The 19,698-nt window shown below is 39.8% G+C and overlaps 2 protein-coding genes and 1 pseudogene across 3 annotated transcripts in view; all 3 read left to right on the forward strand.

Annotated features, from left to right (window-relative positions):
- Window positions 1-5,110: 5,110 nt before the first annotated feature.
- Window positions 5,111-7,560, forward strand: LOC311507415 (T-lymphocyte surface antigen Ly-9-like; annotated as a pseudogene). Its single transcript, XR_014699909.1, has 4 exons — window positions 5,111-5,159; window positions 5,435-5,737; window positions 7,031-7,333; window positions 7,432-7,560. The product of XR_014699909.1 is annotated as a T-lymphocyte surface antigen Ly-9-like (transcript).
- A 1,670-nt stretch (window positions 7,561-9,230) lies between these two features.
- Window positions 9,231-11,030, forward strand: LOC311504785 (T-lymphocyte surface antigen Ly-9-like; the record flags this gene model as incomplete). Its single annotated transcript, XM_084568066.1, has 3 exons — window positions 9,231-9,324; window positions 9,955-10,257; window positions 10,702-11,030. The coding sequence occupies exons 1-3, from the start codon at window positions 9,276-9,278 to the stop codon at window positions 11,028-11,030; spliced, it is 681 nt and encodes a 226-aa protein (XP_084424192.1). The 5' UTR covers window positions 9,231-9,275.
- Window positions 11,031-16,563: 5,533 nt separating this feature from the next.
- The window catches only part of LOC311507423 (uncharacterized protein), a 62,431-nt gene continuing 59,296 nt past the window's right edge, over window positions 16,564-19,698 (forward strand). Inside the window, exons 1-4 of the mRNA XM_084571748.1 lie at window positions 16,564-16,602; window positions 18,835-18,957; window positions 19,148-19,267; window positions 19,445-19,564. Coding sequence (XP_084427874.1) covers window positions 18,839-18,957; window positions 19,148-19,267; window positions 19,445-19,564 — 359 coding nt within the window. The 5' untranslated portion in view covers window positions 16,564-16,602; window positions 18,835-18,838. The remainder of the gene's footprint in view (window positions 16,603-18,834; window positions 18,958-19,147; window positions 19,268-19,444; window positions 19,565-19,698) is intronic.

Raw genomic sequence — 19,698 nt, forward strand, 5'->3', positions numbered from 1 at the left:
ATTTGTCCACTGTTTTAGTAATATAAGTGGACAGAACACAACACTGAGACCCAGGACTAAACAGCAGACCACAATGTGCTCAAATTGCACTTATTTTTCTTACGAAATTTTACTTTTTTGAAGGGTAGTGCCATTATATGTAAACATTCTCCTAATTTACTTGATCTTTTTGGCACTAAAACAAATAGATGCAAAAGTTTACCGCACGCACATCCAAAAAGCGATAAAAACTGGGTGCTGGACAGACAAGCAAACGTCAGAAAAGACGTCCAGTTGACTTTGTTTCAGCTCTTTTGGATAAACCGTGACTGAGAACCTTCACAGATACACTGATGACAAATACATATAGAAACCATATATTCTTCTCAGGTCATATTGAACAGAAACATCAGGTTTGACAGACACACAAATGGATAAAGCAAAGGGTCCAACCATCAACTAGAGATCAGTGGATGAGATGAACTTTGGAACTAGTGCGCCATCTAGTGACGCCTCTGCAGACTTCATGTGGACACACTGACATCCAGCTGATGAAGACTCCTTCATGAACACCAGAACATCAGCTTCAAAACAAATAATGAGGCTTTTCTCACATCTTTCATGCCTTCTTTCATTTTCAGACTCAAAGCTGCAGACTGGTCAGACTCATGAATGAAAACAGAATCACAAACTAAGACGCTCACACTTGAACACGCAAACTGCTGCTCTTCAAGAGTCACTGAACTTTATTTACAAGATTCATTCTCATGTGAGTTGACCTTGAAGGTTTATGTCTTCATTCTAGAAAATAAAAAGAAGAACATGTTGACAGCTAAACTCAACAACAAGCAACAACATCAACACTTTAAACTGTTGCTTCCCTGCAAAGCCATATCAAACCTTGTGACTCTCCTGGTCTTGGTTTTAATAAATGTGCCGACACTCAGGATTCACATCAGGCTCTCAACACTCAACTTTGAGGGGAGGGGCCTCTGTGGATCATCCCACAGATACCTGATCAGTTTGGAATCTAGTGAATTTGGAGGCCGGGTGCTGTTCTTCAGGTTTTTTTTAGTTGTTCCTAAAGTGTTTTTGTGTGTGTGTGTGTGTCTGTGTCAGGCTGCACCCTGCTGGGGATGGCTGCTGCCATCAAAGAGTGTCATTGCTATGGGGTGGGGGTGCCTGGTCTGGTCTAGGTGGGTGCTACATGTCTAAGAATCCACACCAATGAATGCCAGGTCCAAAAATTTTCCAGCAGAACACTGAATTGTCACAAGATGGTCAATGTTATTTACTTCATCTGTCAGTGGTCGTAATGTTCTGGCTGATTGGCGTATTTTCTAACAGGACACATACAATCAGTACCATAACTGTGACTACTTCACTGCTCTATCTAGTCTTCATATAACATATTATCACTCAGAATACTAACGGAATATATAAACAGAGGATGTACGGGTGGAACTGTGGAACATTTAACTAAACAGTGAATGAATGAATACTGTTGTTGACGTGTACAATTACACAGAGTAGCTGTAAGTACAAGAGCTACCTATATAATGAATGAATACCGTGTACGACTGTACAGTCTAACCACTGAGAGGGTTAGGGTTAGGGTTAGGGTCAGAGGATGCACTGTTGATGGAAAGACCTTTTTAAAGATGGATACAGAAGTTTGTTTGTTTGTAGATGAGAATGAGAGGATGAATGAGGGTTAGGGTTAGGGTTAACTAACGCCAACTAACTCTAAAGTGTTTTGAGTACCACTAAGGTGGACAAGTGTTATAAGTGCAGACCATTTACTTGAACACGCTGCCAGCACATTGATTCTGCTCCTGCAATAGTGTAAATAAGTCTTCAAACCAGCAGATGGCAGTAGTCTGTAGAAGAAGGAAGCAGATGAGCTGGGATTAACTTGGTGTGTCACAGACCTCAGAAAGAAAGGTGAACTTTAACTGCTGGATTTTTTATGACCTCCAACAACAAGGTGGTTGTAGCATTGATCAAAGAGGACACATTTCAGAGCTGTAAAGAGATGGTTGGGTTTCTTTGAGGTGGGTTTATATGAACTACTTATCCACAGTCAATGGTTTACTTCCAGTAGATGTTGGCCATATGTACGGGCAACTGATGTCATGGGCAGGTTGGTTCTCCCTGTCCTGAGGGCTGTTCATTCAGTGCATCTTTATCATTAGCACTAGGAGGGAAGTACACAGCATCAATCGCGATGTGGTAAACTCTTGGCAGATAATATGGGCTGCTGGTGATTGACAGGTTGGTGTTAACACCATGAAAGCTTTTTCTAGTAATCAGTTGGAAGTGCTGTTAGTTAGTCTGATGTTTTCCTGCCGTTTATCTCTCCTCTTTAACTTCCTCTCCTCTAACTCCAGCTTGACTTTACCTTCTCGTCCCACTTTCTTTATACTGCATTCATTCATTCATTCATTTCCATCCACTTATTTGAGGGAACAGGCTAAGTAAGGAACTCCAAACGTCCCTCTCCCCAGCAACATATTCCAGTTCTTCCTGGGGAGTCTCAGCCCCAGTCCTTCTGTCCTTTTTAAAAGACCAGATCTTTTGGACCTATGAGAAATTTCTGTAAAAACTGCAGTCTGAATGTTGTTAATCTGCTCTGGATATGTACCAGGCCGTGTTTTCCCTCACATTTTGATAAAAACAAAACCCTCCGAGGCACCCAGTGTAAATTATCCCAGAAAAAAATCAACGAGAACAGCTTCTAGCTTCGCTGTTAGACCTTTAGGTGGTTCTAAACAAGCTAGCCGGCACCAGAGATCCGACGCAACCAGGTCATTAATAATTAACACCCGACCTCTAAAAGACAATTTTGGTTTCAACCAATTTCATTTATTTAATTTGGCTTATTTAATTTGGTCCCTAAAGGGGGCACTTAATCCTCCATTAATCTTCAGTAGACTGTCAATGTATTGGTACAACACCTTGATCATAGCTATGAGACCGGGGCTGAGGCCAAACCTCTCGGCCCGGTCAAAAGTCTTTTCCTGGTCCAAAGAAATAAGACTAGTCTTGATGCCCAAAGACCCAGAGATGTCTAAAAGGTCCAGAATTAAAGAAATTTTATCTAGGCTAGATCTACAGGTCTAGGATAGGCGCACAGTAGGTTTGACCTCTGGACTGGAATGAGATTCATCACCTCCTTCAGTCTGTAGGCCAGGGCTTTAGACAGGATCTTATAGTCCGAGCAGAGGAGAGAGACTGGACGCCAGTTTTTAATCTCTTGGAGATCTCCTTTCTTTGGCAGGAGAGTTATCACTGCTCTCCTGCAGCTCAACATTAGCAGCATGTCGTTAAAACTCTCATTAAAAACAGTCAGGAGATCTTCACACATCTCTCTCCAGAACACCTTATAAAACTCTACAGGAATCCCACTGGTGCTGGGGGGCTTTCCTCCCTCCGTGCTCTGCAGGGCCGTGAAGAATTCCTCCAGTGCTATAGGTTTCCTCATCTCAGCGCTGAGTTTTCTTTTCAAAAGCACCAGACTACTCCTACAAAATAAAAGCATGTAACCGCAACCAGAACCTAATGAAGAGGCTGTATAGAAGCCTTTCAAACAAGGTCCAACTCCTTGACGACACTCATCACAGAGGATCATGTCTGTATTGTGTTTTCAAAATAAAAGCACCAAACTACTTCGCCTGGAAGAAGTCTAGACTTTAAAAATAAAACCTCCCAAATGTAAAGTAAAGGAGCTCATGTGTATTTGTGACTGTTACACTTGAACATACGATCACACTCAAGAATATGTTGTTCCAGACTAGAAATGTTTTATAGATGGAGAGAAATGTTTTGCTTCTTTTTCTCAGAAGAGCAGACGGTTGTAAACCGAAGACAGTGACGACATAGAAGGCTCCTTAACACGGAGGAGTGGGCACTCATAGGGTAAAATGCAGGTGCAGAACGTCTCATGAGAAAGTGAGCTCTGTGGTTTGTTTCTATAGAAATGAAAGATGGTTTCTGGGTTTTTGTTGTGAGCTGATCGTCTCTCTTATAGATGCTGAGCTGTGGTAGACCAGACTGCTGGACACGCCACTCTGCGTTTAAATGGAACAGGAAGACCTATGTGGTTTAGGTAAGTCGACCAGAAGATCGTGCTGCTGCAGAGAGATGATGTTTCCTGGTTTATGTTGCTTTAGAGACTGCAGTGTAGATGAATGCAGTATTTATACGATCCAGATCTCTGTCTCTAGAACAAATATGTATGTGTGGAACCTCTTGAAGGTCTTCAGTTGAACACCATATTCACTCTTTGTCTTTATCCGTTGGGAAATGACTACTTTTCATCAATGCTCACTAGGTGGTGAACGATTTTTTAAAGTCGACTAACCTCTCCTCCACAGCGTGTTGTGGACTATTAAAGCCTTCTCTGTGTACTGCAGCTAAAGGTCTAAAGGTCTAACTTTATCAAATAGTTGATGTGCAGCCTCCTTCTCTCTGTTACCACAGGACATTTGGTGAAGTTGTTAATTGGCTGCTGTCCAGAGGATTTGGACCGTTCCTCTGCCAGAGGCAGTATAGGCTTCATCTTTAGTGAAGTATTTCCACACACTTGATGAACCGCTGCTAGTTTGCTGCAACGACCCACTGGGCTCCTAGTGCCGTGACACTTAAAGGGTCATAGCACAGCTAAATTTCCTCCAAGCTGCTGTAGACGACTGATCAGCAGATACCGGAAACATTTAGTTACAAGGAGGTCACAGCAGATACTGGAAACAAGGAGGCACTTAGTTTTACAACTCAGATATGGACAAATTACATTAAAGTATACCATTTCTGATTCATGTGTTTGGGTTCTCTTTCTCTACATTCAGTACTTGTGTCTTTTTTTCATAATAGGTTTTAGGCAGCACGTATGTAGAGTACATATTGTTTGATGGGTGTATAGAGTCAAGTGTTTGTCAAGTCTCTGTGGTATTATTGAAATTGTGAAGAAGCAAAATAAGAAAATAACTCCACTTCCTGAAGCAGATTCGCCCCCCTGACTGTGACCTAATGGTTCAGTCCTCTTTACAACCCTGAGAACAGAGTTGTGTCCGCTATTGTCTCCACAGATCAGCTTCACTTCACCATGTCTGTCTCCATTTAATGATGCTTTATGTCTCCAGTCATGGAGTCACAGAAGACCATCATCTTTCTCTTCTTAGGTAAGTCTTCACGGAGGATCTGAGACTTTTCCCTGAACTGATGGAAGGTGTTGGACCAAAAGAAAGAGACACGATGGGAGTGCAGGAGTGCAACTGTGTGGTTGTTGTTTTGCAATAAAGAGATTCAAAAAGAGGCTGAAAATAGCCCAGACTGGTCAGACCTAACTAGGACGTAACTAAAGACAGAACCTGACAACGCTGCAGCAGACTTCCTGTTCATGTTAATCAGAGGTTGTGACTTTATGTTTACTGTCGTGTCTCTTTATGTTTTACAGTGATTAGATTGTCTGATACTGGGGAGGTGAAGAAGAACCTGACAGGAACTGTGGGAGGAAACATCACTCTACCTGACCCTGTGATGGAGAGAGGATTTCTATCATATGGAGGAAAGCTTATTGCTTCAGTGAAACAAAGAGAATATGAGATAGAAGATGACATGTACATACACAGAATTCACTGGAACAAAACCACTGGACTCTTTACACTCTCAGGTCTGAAGAAGAACGACTCAGGAGTTTATTATGTTAACCATAAAAAAGGAAGAGTTTTCACCACATGTTATAAAGTCTCAGTGTTTGGTAAGTTCCATTTCTTCTTCCAGTTTGTGTGTCTTGATGCTGTCATTGTTCTAATAACATCCATATCCAGTTCATATGTTGCTGCTTGATCTGGGAATCCTCCGCTTAAAGTGAACACTTCAGTCCTGGTTGGTTTGGTGACACCTGTAGTTACTGGTTGGAACAGTAAATGTGTTTTAATAGAACAGTCAGAGAACTCTGAGGGCAGTAGAAACACATAGCAATCTCTGTGACTCTTTCATAATAAATGTCAGATGAGTTAAATGCTTTTAATGTGAAGGTGCAGCATTGGGTTTGCGATAAGTCAATATCTGATAACACTTTAGTATAGAGAACCTGTGGTTGCTGTAGTCTGATGATTATAAAGGTCAAGTTCTAATGTGTGTTTAATTATAGAAAACATCAACATGAACATTAATGTGACTGCTGCAGATATCCTGAGATGAGACTGAGAAAAAGCAAATTCAATCATGAAAACAGGACTGACTTGACAGAAAAATACGTTTGACTTTGGGGAATGAATCAGACTGACTGAAAATATGTGCATACAACAGAGTACCTTTATTTTTTAACTGACTTGTCTGTCAGTACCTGGAACACAATGAAAGCAGTTCCTGGCCAATATTACAATGTGTTCACCTTTGCTTTACTTCACGTTCACAGACTTTAATTCAAATGAAACTTTTTTAGACTTTAATGTCTACTGATCACCTTCAGACCAACAACAAGCATAAATATTGAAAAAGAGATGAAAACAAGAGCAACTGGACTTGTAGAGTTTCTAGAAGATGTTTGACATCTTGGACCACAAATAAAAAGACTTTCCTCTAAAACGTGTCTAAACCAATGAAGCACTGTAAAGAGAAGAAAGGAGTCACTCTGGGACAACTGAGTCAGACATGTTGAAGAGTCCTGCTCTAAAAAGACCTTTGGAGAAAGAAGACCAGATCAAAACAGTCTCCTCCAACTACAGGTGAGTATCTGGACATATGACACTAGTCCTATGAGTTTCTGATGAGTAACACCTTCGGATGTTCATTTGTAAACCCAAACTCCCCACCAGTCTTTTAGAACTGAAGACTTGGATAAAACATTTTCTAGAAACTCTACAAATCCAGTTTCCCTTGTTTTCTGCTTGTCCTGGATAAACCATGACCTGGATGACTGAGAACCTTCAGACAACAATCAGTCTGAATATGTTTCCCTCTTGACTTTCCCTGATGAACATGAGGAAGGAAATCAGAGAAGTGTAGTTTTTAAACTCAGTGGTCTTCATATGTCTTTCCTCTGCAGACTCTGTCCCATCTCCTGCAGTGAAAACACTGAGTGTGAGCTCTGAGAGCTGGTCCCTGTTGTGTTCTGTGGACCAAGCTGAAGAGACCACACTGTTGTGGTACAAAGACGAGGAGATCCTGAACCAGAGCAGCTCTGCTGTCTCTCTGCTTCTCTCTGTACACAAGCAGGACTTCAACTCTTCATTCAGATGTGTGGCTGCCAACCCTGCAGAGAATAAGACTCTTCCAGTCAATGTGACCACGACCTGCAGAGAAAAGAAGAGAGAAGGTTTAGTCAACCCAGACCCAGACCCAAGACATCGTAAGATTCATTCTGACACTGATTTAAAAAAATGTAACTCTCATCTTTTAATGGTTGTTGTTGTTGTTGTGACGTATTTTATTTTCTTTGTTCAACAGGTTTGATTGCCATTATAATCTCTGTCGTCGTCGCTGGTTGTTGTTCTTGTTCCACTGGCTGCCTGCTTCATCAGATTCAAGTATCTTAACCAAAAGAAGACCATCAGTCAAACACAAGGCAGGTTTTAGCTCTGTTTCTATTTAATGCCACTGATTAGATTACATTTTAAATGAATACGTTTGTCTCTAAGAGTTTTTGAAATATATTAAAAGACTCTCCAGAAGTGACAGAATTTGAGCCCACCATATATGTTTTATTATGCAGTCATTGCCTCATAGAGTCTCATTCTTTTAAATGTTTTATTGTCTTTATTGTAACTGTCAAACACTGAGTAATCCTGATTTTGAACCTACAGAAACTGCTTCATAAATAAAGTTCTACTTGTTTGACTTTAACTTTGTATCTTCACAGATTGGGTGGACATAAAGACAAAGGTAGAGTATGCTGACGTCAACGTATGCAGACGCAGTCAGGTCAGTGCTTCCTCTGGATAATCAGTCCAATCTGAACATACTGATATGATTCACATGTGTTTATACTCGGTGTCATTTAGAAGAAAATGCTCCTTTTAACTCAGAACGTACCTGAGAATCATCACAGTTTGACGTTTTATTCATTGTCACAATAACCTGGTGATGTTGACTGAACATCCACGGACGCTTTAAAAACAGGAACTACTAAAATTTTATTCTGTCGTTCTGTAGGAGTTTGACGAGTGTTGGGAATTGATTTAGAGAAAAACTCTTCATCCCAAAGCACACGAGAGTCAGCCCAAAGTAATCTTGCTAACTCTGATACCTGCAACCTCCAAATGTACATTACATGGAGTGAAAGGTGTTAATGTTCTTCCAGAGGAACCACAGGTTCCTGCAGATGAGCTGTTTTACCATCAACATCCCTCTCCGACTTTATGCCGTCACTTACTTCCTGTGTTTTGTGTTTCTTCCTCTGCAGGGAGAGAATTTCTCAGATTCATCTTGGATCAGTTGCTGTTATCTGACAACAGTCTGTTATAAACCCAAGGCTGAATAGTGACAGACCCTGCTGAAGACGCTTAAGATATTTTTGTGTAATTTCCACCTTTAATGAGCAACTGAGTAACTCCAGAAATATGAGCTGTGCTGATTCACAACTACAATCAACTGTGAACACAAGTGCTTCAACAAAAGAACGGCCAAGTGAAAGTCCTGACCTTAATCCAATAGAAATGTTGTGGAAGGACCTGCAGCAAGCAGTTCATGTGAGGAAACCCACCAACATCTCAGAACTGAAGTGGTTCTGTTCTGAGGAATGGGCTAAAATTCCTCCAAGCTGCTGTAGACCACTGATCAGCAGTTACCAGAAACATTTAGTGACAAGGAGGTCACAGCACATACTGGAAACAAACGTTTTCTTACTTTACAACTCACAGATATGAACAAATGATTAATTGTCTTGAATAAAAAAATACTTAAGTATAATATTTCTGATTGATGTGTTTGATTGAGGTCTCTTTGTTACTTTCAGGACTTGTGTAAAGGTCCACTGATGTGTTGAATAATTTTTATGCAGAAATGTAGAAAGTTCTGAAGGGTATATAAACTTTTAAGCAGCATGTATGTACAGTACATATCTGTTGATGAATGTATAGAGTTAAGTGTTTATCAAGTCTGTGGTATCAGCAACATTTTGATGAAGGGAAATAAGAAAATAATTCCACTTCCTGCAGTAGAAGTAAGCTCCCCTACCCACAATGATCTAATGGTTTAGTCCTCTTAACAAACCTGAGAATAGAGTCGTGTCCGCTATTGTCTCCACGTATCAGCTTTACTTCACCATGTCTGTCTCCATTTAATGATGCTTTATGTCTCCAATCATGGAGGTATGGAGGACCATCATCTTCCTCTTCTTAGGTAAGTCTTCACGGAGAATCTGAGACTTTTCCCTGAGCTGATGGAAGGTGTTGGACCAAAAAAAAAAAAAAAAAAACAGAGTAGAAACATGAGGAGCTTCTCTAGCTTTAGAATAAATATCATTACAGATCATTCTGCTGCTTCTCTTTACTGGGGATTTGTGATCAATCATCAACTTTTCACTTCTTCACATTTATTCCTCTACATGTGAATGAAACATGAAGCCACTGACTGTTAAAACTCATCAGTGCAGCTTCTCATCAGATGATCATTGGATAAAGTTTGAGAATTTCTCTCTTTGCTCTTTAGTCTCATCAGTCAACAGTTGTTTTTTTGTGGCATTAACATAATCTGAAAGACGAAGTTACAGCAAGCAACGAGACACTAGACTGGTTATTTAAAACTGGAGCTTTACATGTTGCTGCAGTCATTGTTCAACATGGTGTAACTGTGTGGTTGTTGTTTTCCAATAAAGAGATTCAGAAAGAGGCTGAAAATAGCCCACACTGGTCAGACCTAACTAGGACGTAACTAAAGACAGAACCTGACAACGCTGCAGCAGACTTCCTGTTCATGTTGATCAGAGGTTGTGACTTGATGTTTACTGTCGTGTCTCTTCATGTTTTACAGTGATTAGATTGTCTGATACTGAGGAGGTGAAGAAGAACCTGACAGGAACTGTGGGAGGAAACATCACTCTACCTGACCCTGTGATGGAGCTTGGATTTCTCTTATATGGAAGAACGAATATTGCTATGGTGAATGATCAGAAAACCAAGATATTAGGGGGAAATTACATGAACAGAATTCACTGGGACAAAAACACTGGACTCTTTACACTCACAGGTCTAAAGAATAATGACTCAGGAGTTTATTCTGTTGACTCTACAACAGGAAGAGTTTTTACCACATCTTATAAAGTCTCAGTGTTTGGTAAGTTCCATTTCTTCTTCCAGTTTGTGTGTCTTGATGCTGTCATTGTTCTAATAATATCCTTATCCAGTTCATATGTTGCTGCTTGATCTGGGAATCCTCCACTTAAAGTGAACACCTCAGTCCTGGTTGGTTTGATGACACCTGTAGTTACTGGTTGGAACAGTAAATGTGTTTAAATAGAACAGTCAGAGAACTCTGAGGGCAGGAGAAAAACATAGTAGAGTCACATATGTGACTCATGGATGTTCATATATAAACCCAAACTCCCCACCAGTCTTTTAAAACTGAAGAAACTACAAACTCTACCAGTCCAGTTTCTCTTGTTTTCTGCTTGTTTTGGATAAACCATGACCTGGATGACTGAGAACCTTCAGACAACGAACATCAATCTGAAAGTGTAGTTTCTAAAGTCAGTGGTCTTCATATGTCTTTCCTCTGCAGACTCTGTCCCATCTCCTGCAGTGAAAACACTGAGTGTGAGCTCTGAGAGCTGCTCCCTGCTGTGTTCTGTGGACCAAGCTGAAGAGACCACACTGTTGTGGTACAAAGACGAGGAGATCCTGAACCAGAGCAGCTCTGCTGTCTCTCTGCTTCTCTCTGTACACAAGCAGGACTTCAACTCTTCATTCAGATGTGTGGCTGCCAACCCTGCAGAGCATAAGACTCTTCCAGTCAATGTGACCACGACCTGCAGAGAAAAGAAGAGAGAAGGTTTAGACAGCCCAGACCAAAGACATCGTAAGATTCATTCTGATTTGACACTGATTTAAAAAATTATCTTTCATCCTTTAATGGTTGTTGTTTTGACATATTTTATTTTCTTTGTTCAACAGGTTTGATGCCCATTATAATCTCTGTTGTCGTTTCTGGTGTTGCTCTCGTTCCACTGGCTTCCTGCTTCATCAAATTCAAGTATCTTCACCAAAAGAAGACAATCAGTCGACGAGGCAGGTTTTAACTCTGTTTCTATTTAATGCCACTGATTAGATTACATTTTAAATGAATACATTTGTGTCTAAGATTCTTGGAAATATTGTTAAAGACTTTCCAGAAGTGACAAAATTTGATCCCACTATACATGTATTATTATGCAGTCTTTGCCTCATAGAGTCTCATTCTTTTAAATGTTTTATTGCCTTTATTGTAACTGTCAAACACTGAGTAATCCTGATTTTGAACCTACAGAAACTGCTTTATAAATAAAGTTCTACTTGTTTGACTTTAACTTTGTGTCTTCACAGATTGGGTAGACATAAAGACAAACGTCGAGTATACCGACGTCAACATATGCAGACGCAGTCAGGTCAGTGCTTCCTCTGGATAATCAGTTCAATCTGAACATACTGACATGATTCACATGTGTTTACACTCTGTGTCATTTAGAAGAAAATTAACTTAACTTAACTTTTAACTCAGAACGTACCTGAGAATCATCACAGTTTGACGTTTTGTTCAGTGTCACAATAACCTGGTGATAGTTGACTGGACATCTACGGACGCTTTAAAAACAGGAACTACTAAAATTTAATTCTGTCGTTCTGTAGGAGTTTGAGGAGTGTTGGGAATTGATTTAGTGAAATGATGAACATCCCTCTCTGACTTCATGCCGTCGCTTACTTCCTGTGTTTTGTGTTTCTTCCTCTGCAGGGAGAGAATTTCTCAGATTCATCTTGGATCAGTTGCTGTTATCTGACAACAGTCTATTATAAACCCAAGGCTCATTGAATAGTGACTGACCCTGCTGAGGATGAGATGTTAAGAGATGTTTGTGTCATTTCCACCTTTAATGAGCAACTGAGTGACTCCAGAAATATGAGTTGTACTGATTCACAACTAGAATCAGCTGTGAACTGATCCCAGACCTGCAGAGTCAACAGCCTGACTTCAACGCCTCCCTCAACAACTGTCAGCAACTTTAGAAACCTTCAACAAAAAACTAGATATGGAGTTTTTTTTGTTTTTTTTTGTTTTGTTTTTAAAAAAACTTGTCTCAGGTTACCTTTTATAAAGAGTTTACAAGTTTATTTACATATTTCTTTATTAATCAGTTGTAGGCAATCAAACCAACCGTTGATTGATAGATAGTGCAAACTCTCTTGATTGTTCTTCTTTTGATGCATTTATGCTTCACTTCCTGATGCACTGTAAAGTCGTTATTATTTAGCTCCTTCATTGTTTCACAGCCACAGTTTACAAATGCACACACATCAACTGAAATCAAATCTAATGAGGGAATAATGATGCCTGGACTGTTGAGCGTTGTTATGTGAAAAGATGTTCATTCACGCTCTTCTTCTTTACTCTCTAATGTGCTGTAAAGTCATTCCTTATTACGGGTTACTAAGTCGCCATTAAGACCAAGCAACGACAATGGTTGAAATAAATGTGTGAGAACATTCCTGGAATTGTAACAGTTCATGTAGACTTTAGGGTCAAAGGAAACAAGATCCCAGCATGCACTTCACCAGATGAATTTTGGTTTTATTTGGTGAACAAAATAAAGAACAACAGGTTCAGTTTGTTGCTCATGTGTACAGGATTGTCATCATCCAACGGGGTCAACCACACATCCTCACTAAGATCAGAGTTTCTGTCCATTCCTTGATCAGAGTTCTCTGGGAATGTTCTGGAATCACTCCTAAGACTCCTTGCTGGGAATGTTCAGGCTAAGTTAGGAGCTCTCTCAGAATCTTTAGGAATACGAGCCCTGATGTCTGTCTGTAAACAAGCAGCGCCATCATGTGGTCAGTAGAATATTGTACCAGCTCCTGTCTCTAATGAATCTCTACCTACCCCTGGATCAGAACCATGATCAGCTGTTTGTTGACTTGGGGACATGATCCAGATTTTGGGACAAGCTGTAAAGTCTCTCACAAATTACGTTGACTGACACTGACAGTGAGCAGATTATAAGGAACTGAAACCTCCACATGACTGTCCTCGTGTCTCAGATTTACACATACAAAAACACATCTATGTGAGACGTAACCTAGGAGTTGCTCTGATGGATTCAGAAGAACAGATCTACGTTAACCTCCAGGAGCTGGACGATGCTGAGAGCAGCACTCAGCACAGAGGACAAGACACTGGTAGGACTGTATGAAATACTTCGATATATGAAAGACTAAAACAACTAACTGACTTCAAACAGTGTCCTGTGAGGAAGTGATCGAAGAGAAATTGTTATTAATTTGTCTGGTGTGAAATCTTGGTTTTAATAAAACTAATAATACGCATGTAAAGATCTGAACTGATTTAGGTTTGTTGGTCAGAAGAACAAACTTTTTAGACATCCAACATTTTAATTTTTTTTTGGAGGTATAATGAATGAACTCATGCTTTGCTCTGCACAGAATAAATGAAAAATGTTCTTCATGACATCATGTTGCATTACAGTTCACATTATTACAGCTTGGATGCATAATTTTATTTAATTTATCAAGACATGTGTGTTTGAAATATTAATAGAGGAAAGTTTCTATTGCATTTCATTTTATTTATGGTTAATTAGTGTTCAGTCTGCTAATATATAAACGAGCTGTAGGTTTATTGGAAATTATAATCTGTGTCTGAATGTCTCTTGTGTTTTTGAGTTAATAGTCACGTGTTACTGTGCACCTGCAGAGATAAAGGATGAGAAAACTAACTCTGTGGCTGGAGAGGAAACTGAAACCTGGCCACGTTTCAAAGTGGCTGCAGTTTGTCTGGGGCTGCTGTGCCTCCTCCTGGTCACCACAGTCGTAGGAGTCGGTGTGCTGTGTGAGTATTCACAGAGATCGTCCCAGAGGAGAAACAGAAGGAGGAAGAAGAAGAAGGAGACTGAACTTGTGTTGTGTTCTCAGACGACAGAGACTTTCATCAGCTGTCCAGAGACCTGGCCAATCACACGGAGGAGAGACGGCAGCTCCTGACCAGAGTCCATAACCTGACTGAAGAGAGAGGCCAGTTACAGACCAGTCAGTCTAAAAGTCTTTGGTTTGTGCATGGGCTTCATAACCTGGGGAGGGGTGGATAATTTTGATATTTCAAGTTTTCTTTTAAAACCAAAACTGTTGTTTGTAGAAACAAGAAACTGTAATGCTATTCTGTAGTCTAAAGCAAAAAAAGAGAAAGTTCATGCAGAGGCCAAAAATCTGAAGTTAAACATCATAAACAATAAAAGAAAGAAATGCTGGGAACCTGAGAACTGGGCAGTGACAACATACCAAAGAAACAGGTAAACAAAATAAAACAGGAAGTAATTAGGTCGTCACTAATGGCTGGTGCTAATTAAAAAAGATGCGCTGATTGGACACTCAGGATCAATCCTGCAGAAAATACTGACGGTCAAAGTTTGGACAGCCAGTGAGTCACAACAATCCACAACAGAAGCATAAATCTGATTAATTTAGTAACTGTATCCAAACAGTGAACAAACCTGAACATCTGACATGTGCATGTCCTCAGGAACATGTCCCGATGGTTGGAGGAGGTTTGGCTGCAGCTGTTACCTCTTATCCACAACAAGGAGAATGTGGGACGACAGCAGAAGTCAGTGTCTGAACCAGGGATCAGTCCTGGTGATCGTTAACAGCTGGGAGGAAATGGTGAGGCTTTGAATGTGTACAGAAACACAAAGTGAAGCGATGGCGTGACTCTTCTTCTTCCTCAGGTGTTTCTGAATACGCTCGGAGCCCGTTTGAAGTTCTGGATTGGCCTCAGTCAAACCACCTCCATGAGCAGCTGGACATGGACTGATGGAAGGTCCCTCAGAGCTGCGTAAGTTCTGAAGGATTTATAATCTTTTTTGTTCTTTTGAAATCACATGAAGACTCAGTAATTTGGTGGTATTAAAGCTTTTTCACATCATATTGTGATGAGTCTGCCTCTAAAGCATAGCTTAATGAGATGTTCAGTGATTTAAAGCATGACATCTTACAATAATAGCTGACAGGGATGTTTGAATCACTTTCTTTCTAGGCACTGGATACATGGACGTTCATTCAGTTACCACTCTAGGACTAGGAGCTGTGCAGCTTTTAACAGCTTCCACGCTGGATTCCATCAGAGGATGTTTAGGTCGTGGAGCAATGAGATATGTACTCAGACACTGCAGTGGGTGTGTGAGAAAGAGGCTGAAGATGAAACCAAACCTGGTTTCTGACATGTGAAGTTCTTCTTACCCCACTGTAAGGCTATAAACAGTGAATTTGACGTTGTTGCTCCTGCAGATAAACAATAAATGAGTTGTTGTACAGTAACCTGATATTCTGAATGACTGTTACGGGTTTTCCGCCAACTTAAAATAGTTAGTAAGTTATAGCTAGTGAGTTAAACCAGTTAAGGGAGCTAGCTAGGTTTTTAGCAGTTATTCATGTGTTTGTCTGGAAAAAAAAAGAAGGAGACCTAAATACCTCAACTCCACCCTCCAGCCACAACTACTATAAGTCCCCCAAAAACAAGCTGAAACAATGGAAACTGGACTTGTAGGGCTTCTTGAAGACGCTTTGCCACTTATCCAAGCAGCTTTTTCAGTTCTTCTCTAGCTTCTTATTTTTTACATTTTCTTTTTCTGTTGTTGTTGTTGTTTTTTCTGGCTATACCATGAGCTGGATGACTGAGAACCTTCACTGACATACTGAAAATGGAGTCTGTTTTAAATGACATTACAGGTAAACACTGCAGCGCTCGTTTCTGTCATTATTATTTGGTTTCACTTTTGTGCAGTGGGAGGAAGTGGGAAACCAAGCAGCACCTGTCTCCACCTCTTTGACCATTTATGAATGAGCTGGGAGTCAGGTGGAGTCAGTAGCTTCCAAGATGGAGATGACAGCAGACGCCATGCAGAGTTTCAGAACCATGATGGAGGAGAGTTCATCCATCTTCATATACAGGCAGTGGTTGAACATTATAAACATATAAATGTTTAAAGGAGAAAGAAAAGTGTCGGCGTGAGTTCACCTGCTCCCACTAACAGTGCCGCTTGTTACTGGAGATCTATGATGGTGTCATGAGTTGTATTTAAGGATGATGACTGAACTGTGAAGGGAAGTGAAATTCTTGGTGTAAAGGGAGAAGACTCCTGGAGGGCTCCTGTGTAAACGACCTTGAATGTGATAATAGTTTATAGGTGTGCTGTTTTAATTTTATTTACCGATATTCTTCGAAGCCAGGTTATTATTTAATTATTCATACTAGACACGAAAATATGGACCTTTACTTTGAAAGCGCCTCGCTCGTAAAAACATCCGGTGTTCTTCCGCGTTGTGTCGGCATTTGTGTCTGTGTGCAGAGAAGCACGTCCATTGAGTGAGAAGAAAACGACTGTTATGATTAATGAGCTCCTGGATGATATGACACAAGGTTCGTGATCATTTAATTTAATGTAAGGTTTAACACCGAGTTCATGTTGTGGTGCCTTTTATAGTTTTTCAAGGTGTTGTTACTGCGACGTGTTTGCAAGCATAAATGCTAATTTCAATTAATTCAAGTGGGTTTATTAATCTAAAAAAAGAAAACGTACTTGTGTGTCTTATGTTGTCTTTGATATATGTGTTAAAGCTGCTTATTTGATAAAAAAAAATAAAAAATAGTTCATGAGTAGAAACAATAAACAATAAAACACTTTTTTTTTTTTTTTTTTTTTTTTTTTTATATAGCTTTATTAACAACAAGAGTATACACAGGACTGAATACAGTTAGATAAAGTACGTGTATACAACATTAATACACAATCAAACCATCATAAATACGCCAGGGGGTAACAGCAAGACAGAAAAAACATAAACTTAAATAAATATTTTGTAAAGCTTACAAAGATCATATGTTTTAACAGCTTTTTTATTCTCACAATCACAGAGGGAGGAGATATATTGACCAACATACGCAGACAGTTCCAAGAAGTTTGGCTTCTTACCAGAAAATTTAGACTTATGTATATAAAATTTTGATAAAATAATTAACAAATTAATCAAATAAAACTGAGAATTTAGATTTTTATCATATTCAGTGTAGCCAAACAAAACATTTTTCCAGCATAAATTAAACTGGGGATGAATATGATCACTGATAAAGCGTGCTAGTCTGCTCCAAAGTTGTCTGGTGTGTGGGCAAGACCAAAATAAATGAACCAAGGTTTCGTTGACAGAGACACAGTGGGTACAGTTCACATCAATGTCCTTCTTAAGCCTTTGTATATAATGATTAGTTGGGTAAAATCTATGAAGCATTTTAAATGAAATCTCTTTGACCTTGTTGGTTAAAAAAAACTTATTAGGTAGTTGCCAGACTCTTTCCCAATTAATATTTCCAACAAATGTGGACCAGTAGGATAAAGCAGAGGGTGAACTTACAATATCTTGTTGAAATAGTTGACGAATAAACTTGTTTTTACTTTTATTATTACCCGTAAAACAAGCTTTCCCCAATACTGTTTCAGTAATGTTTAAAGATATGGGCAAGTTGTTGTTTACATTAACATTTTTGAAAAGGGAAATAATACCCGAGGGCACAGCATCAAAAACAATAGAAAAATCCTTAGGTGTAACAGACAATAAAACACTATGAACCATCAGTCAAGGCCCATGACCATCATTCAGCCTGGGATGCTATATCCTGTGTTGAGGGTCAGAACCCTGTCCACCTTAACCTCACTGTCACGTGTCCCACACAAACATCCAGATCCAGTCAAACATGCAGGAGCTTCTTGTTTATTTATTATTAGTCTGGAAAAGAACATTTTATTGACATGGTTTTAATGTGAAGATAAAGTGATGGTATCTTTATAGAGCAGTGCTCCTACACAACATGTACACAGTCTGATACACAGAGATTAAGTCACCTGACTTCTGACTTCCTGTAAATGGAGAGGGGAGGAGCTCACCTGATCAGGTGATCAAGTTTCATGAGAAAGGAAACCATGAAATCAGCTCAGACGTCGTTTTGACTGGACAGGGGAAGGGTGAGCGTTAACCCAACTTATTATCATATTACTGTCAGCATCTCAGGGTCCGTTTTTGCTTTCTGGACTTTGGAGGGAAGGAGATTTCTCTGATTCCTCTTTGTATTATGGTAACCAGGTGTGTGGTTCAGTGGCAGTTAAGAAATCAGCTGACTGCAGTGTTGTGCATGAACGTGTTTTCCAACTGTGAGTGTAGACGTGAGTTTCTCTCGATTTGGAGAGAAACCCCCATTCAGGAAAACAAGACAGCTGTCAGTCGCCGTGCAATTCACGCCATACAGCATGTCTGGTGCAGCTGAAAGAGAAGTCACTTCCGGGACCGCAGAAACAGCTGATCCAAACAGACATTTGAGTTATATCCTAGTATACAGTCAGTGGTTATTAAAAAAAGTAGTACAGATCCTGGTGGAAAAATATGATGGGCTGGGGATGGATGGGCAGGTGAGTCAGAGATTCTATTGAACAAGAATATGAACGTGAACTGTTAATTTTGGAGTCTATGAACTTAGTTCAAAATTGAAAAATGTGAACTATGAACTTGAACTAGTTCTTGTTGAGTGTGAATTAGCACAACACTGGCTGACTGTAACTGAAATTTATGTAAACTCACTGAGAGTTACTGGTTTAACTCTCAGACTGATGGAAGTCCAGAAGATGGAGGAAGAGGAGGACAGAGTCAGCTGTCTGTCTATGAAGAGTGACTGGTCCAAAGGACGTCCTCCAGATTTCAGTGAAGAACCTGGACCCTCAGACACAAAGTAAGAGAACTGATATTATTTGATTATTTGACCCATTTTTTAATCATAGTAGATTTTCTGTCTCTGATGGTTGATTCATTTTTACTATAATACTTTGAATTGTTTTTGCTGCAGCAGCTGTAGTTTGCGTATTTACATCTACTTAAATGACTTTTATCTAAGAGTTGATTAATGATTGATGTTTCTGCAGAGGTCAGCACCACAGACATAGATCAGAGTCTCCAGTATCCGGCCGTCTGTCCATGAAAAGTGACTGGTCTAAAGGACGTCCTCCAGATTTCAGTGAAGAACCTGGGCCCTCAGAAACAAAGTAAGAGAACTGCTACTAACTCCATTATTTGACTCCTTTTGATTCGCAGTAGATTTCCTGTCCCTAATGGGTGATTCATTTTTACTCAAACGTATCATTATCTGCAGCAACTGTAGTTAGTGTATGATTTTTGATGATCAGTGACTGATGACAATAAATACACATTTCTTTCTACAGAGGTCAGTACAACATACAGATATCAGAGTCTCCAGTATCCAGCTGTCTGTCTATGAAGAGTGACTGGTCTAAAGGGCGTCCTCCAGATTTCAGTAAAGAACCTGGACCATCAGACACAAAGTAAGAGACTGTTTCTACTGTAAATTAACCTGATGGAAGATGGTGATTTTAGGATAAAGCAGACATGTTCTGCTAAAAGATTTATAGTCACGATGCAGACATTTTAGTTCAGGTAGGTAAGATTCTCCTAGTTG

This window comes from Chelon labrosus, assembly GCF_963514085.1.
Source record: "Chelon labrosus genome assembly, chromosome: 2".
Classification (NCBI taxonomy): Eukaryota; Metazoa; Chordata; class Actinopteri; order Mugiliformes; family Mugilidae; genus Chelon; species Chelon labrosus.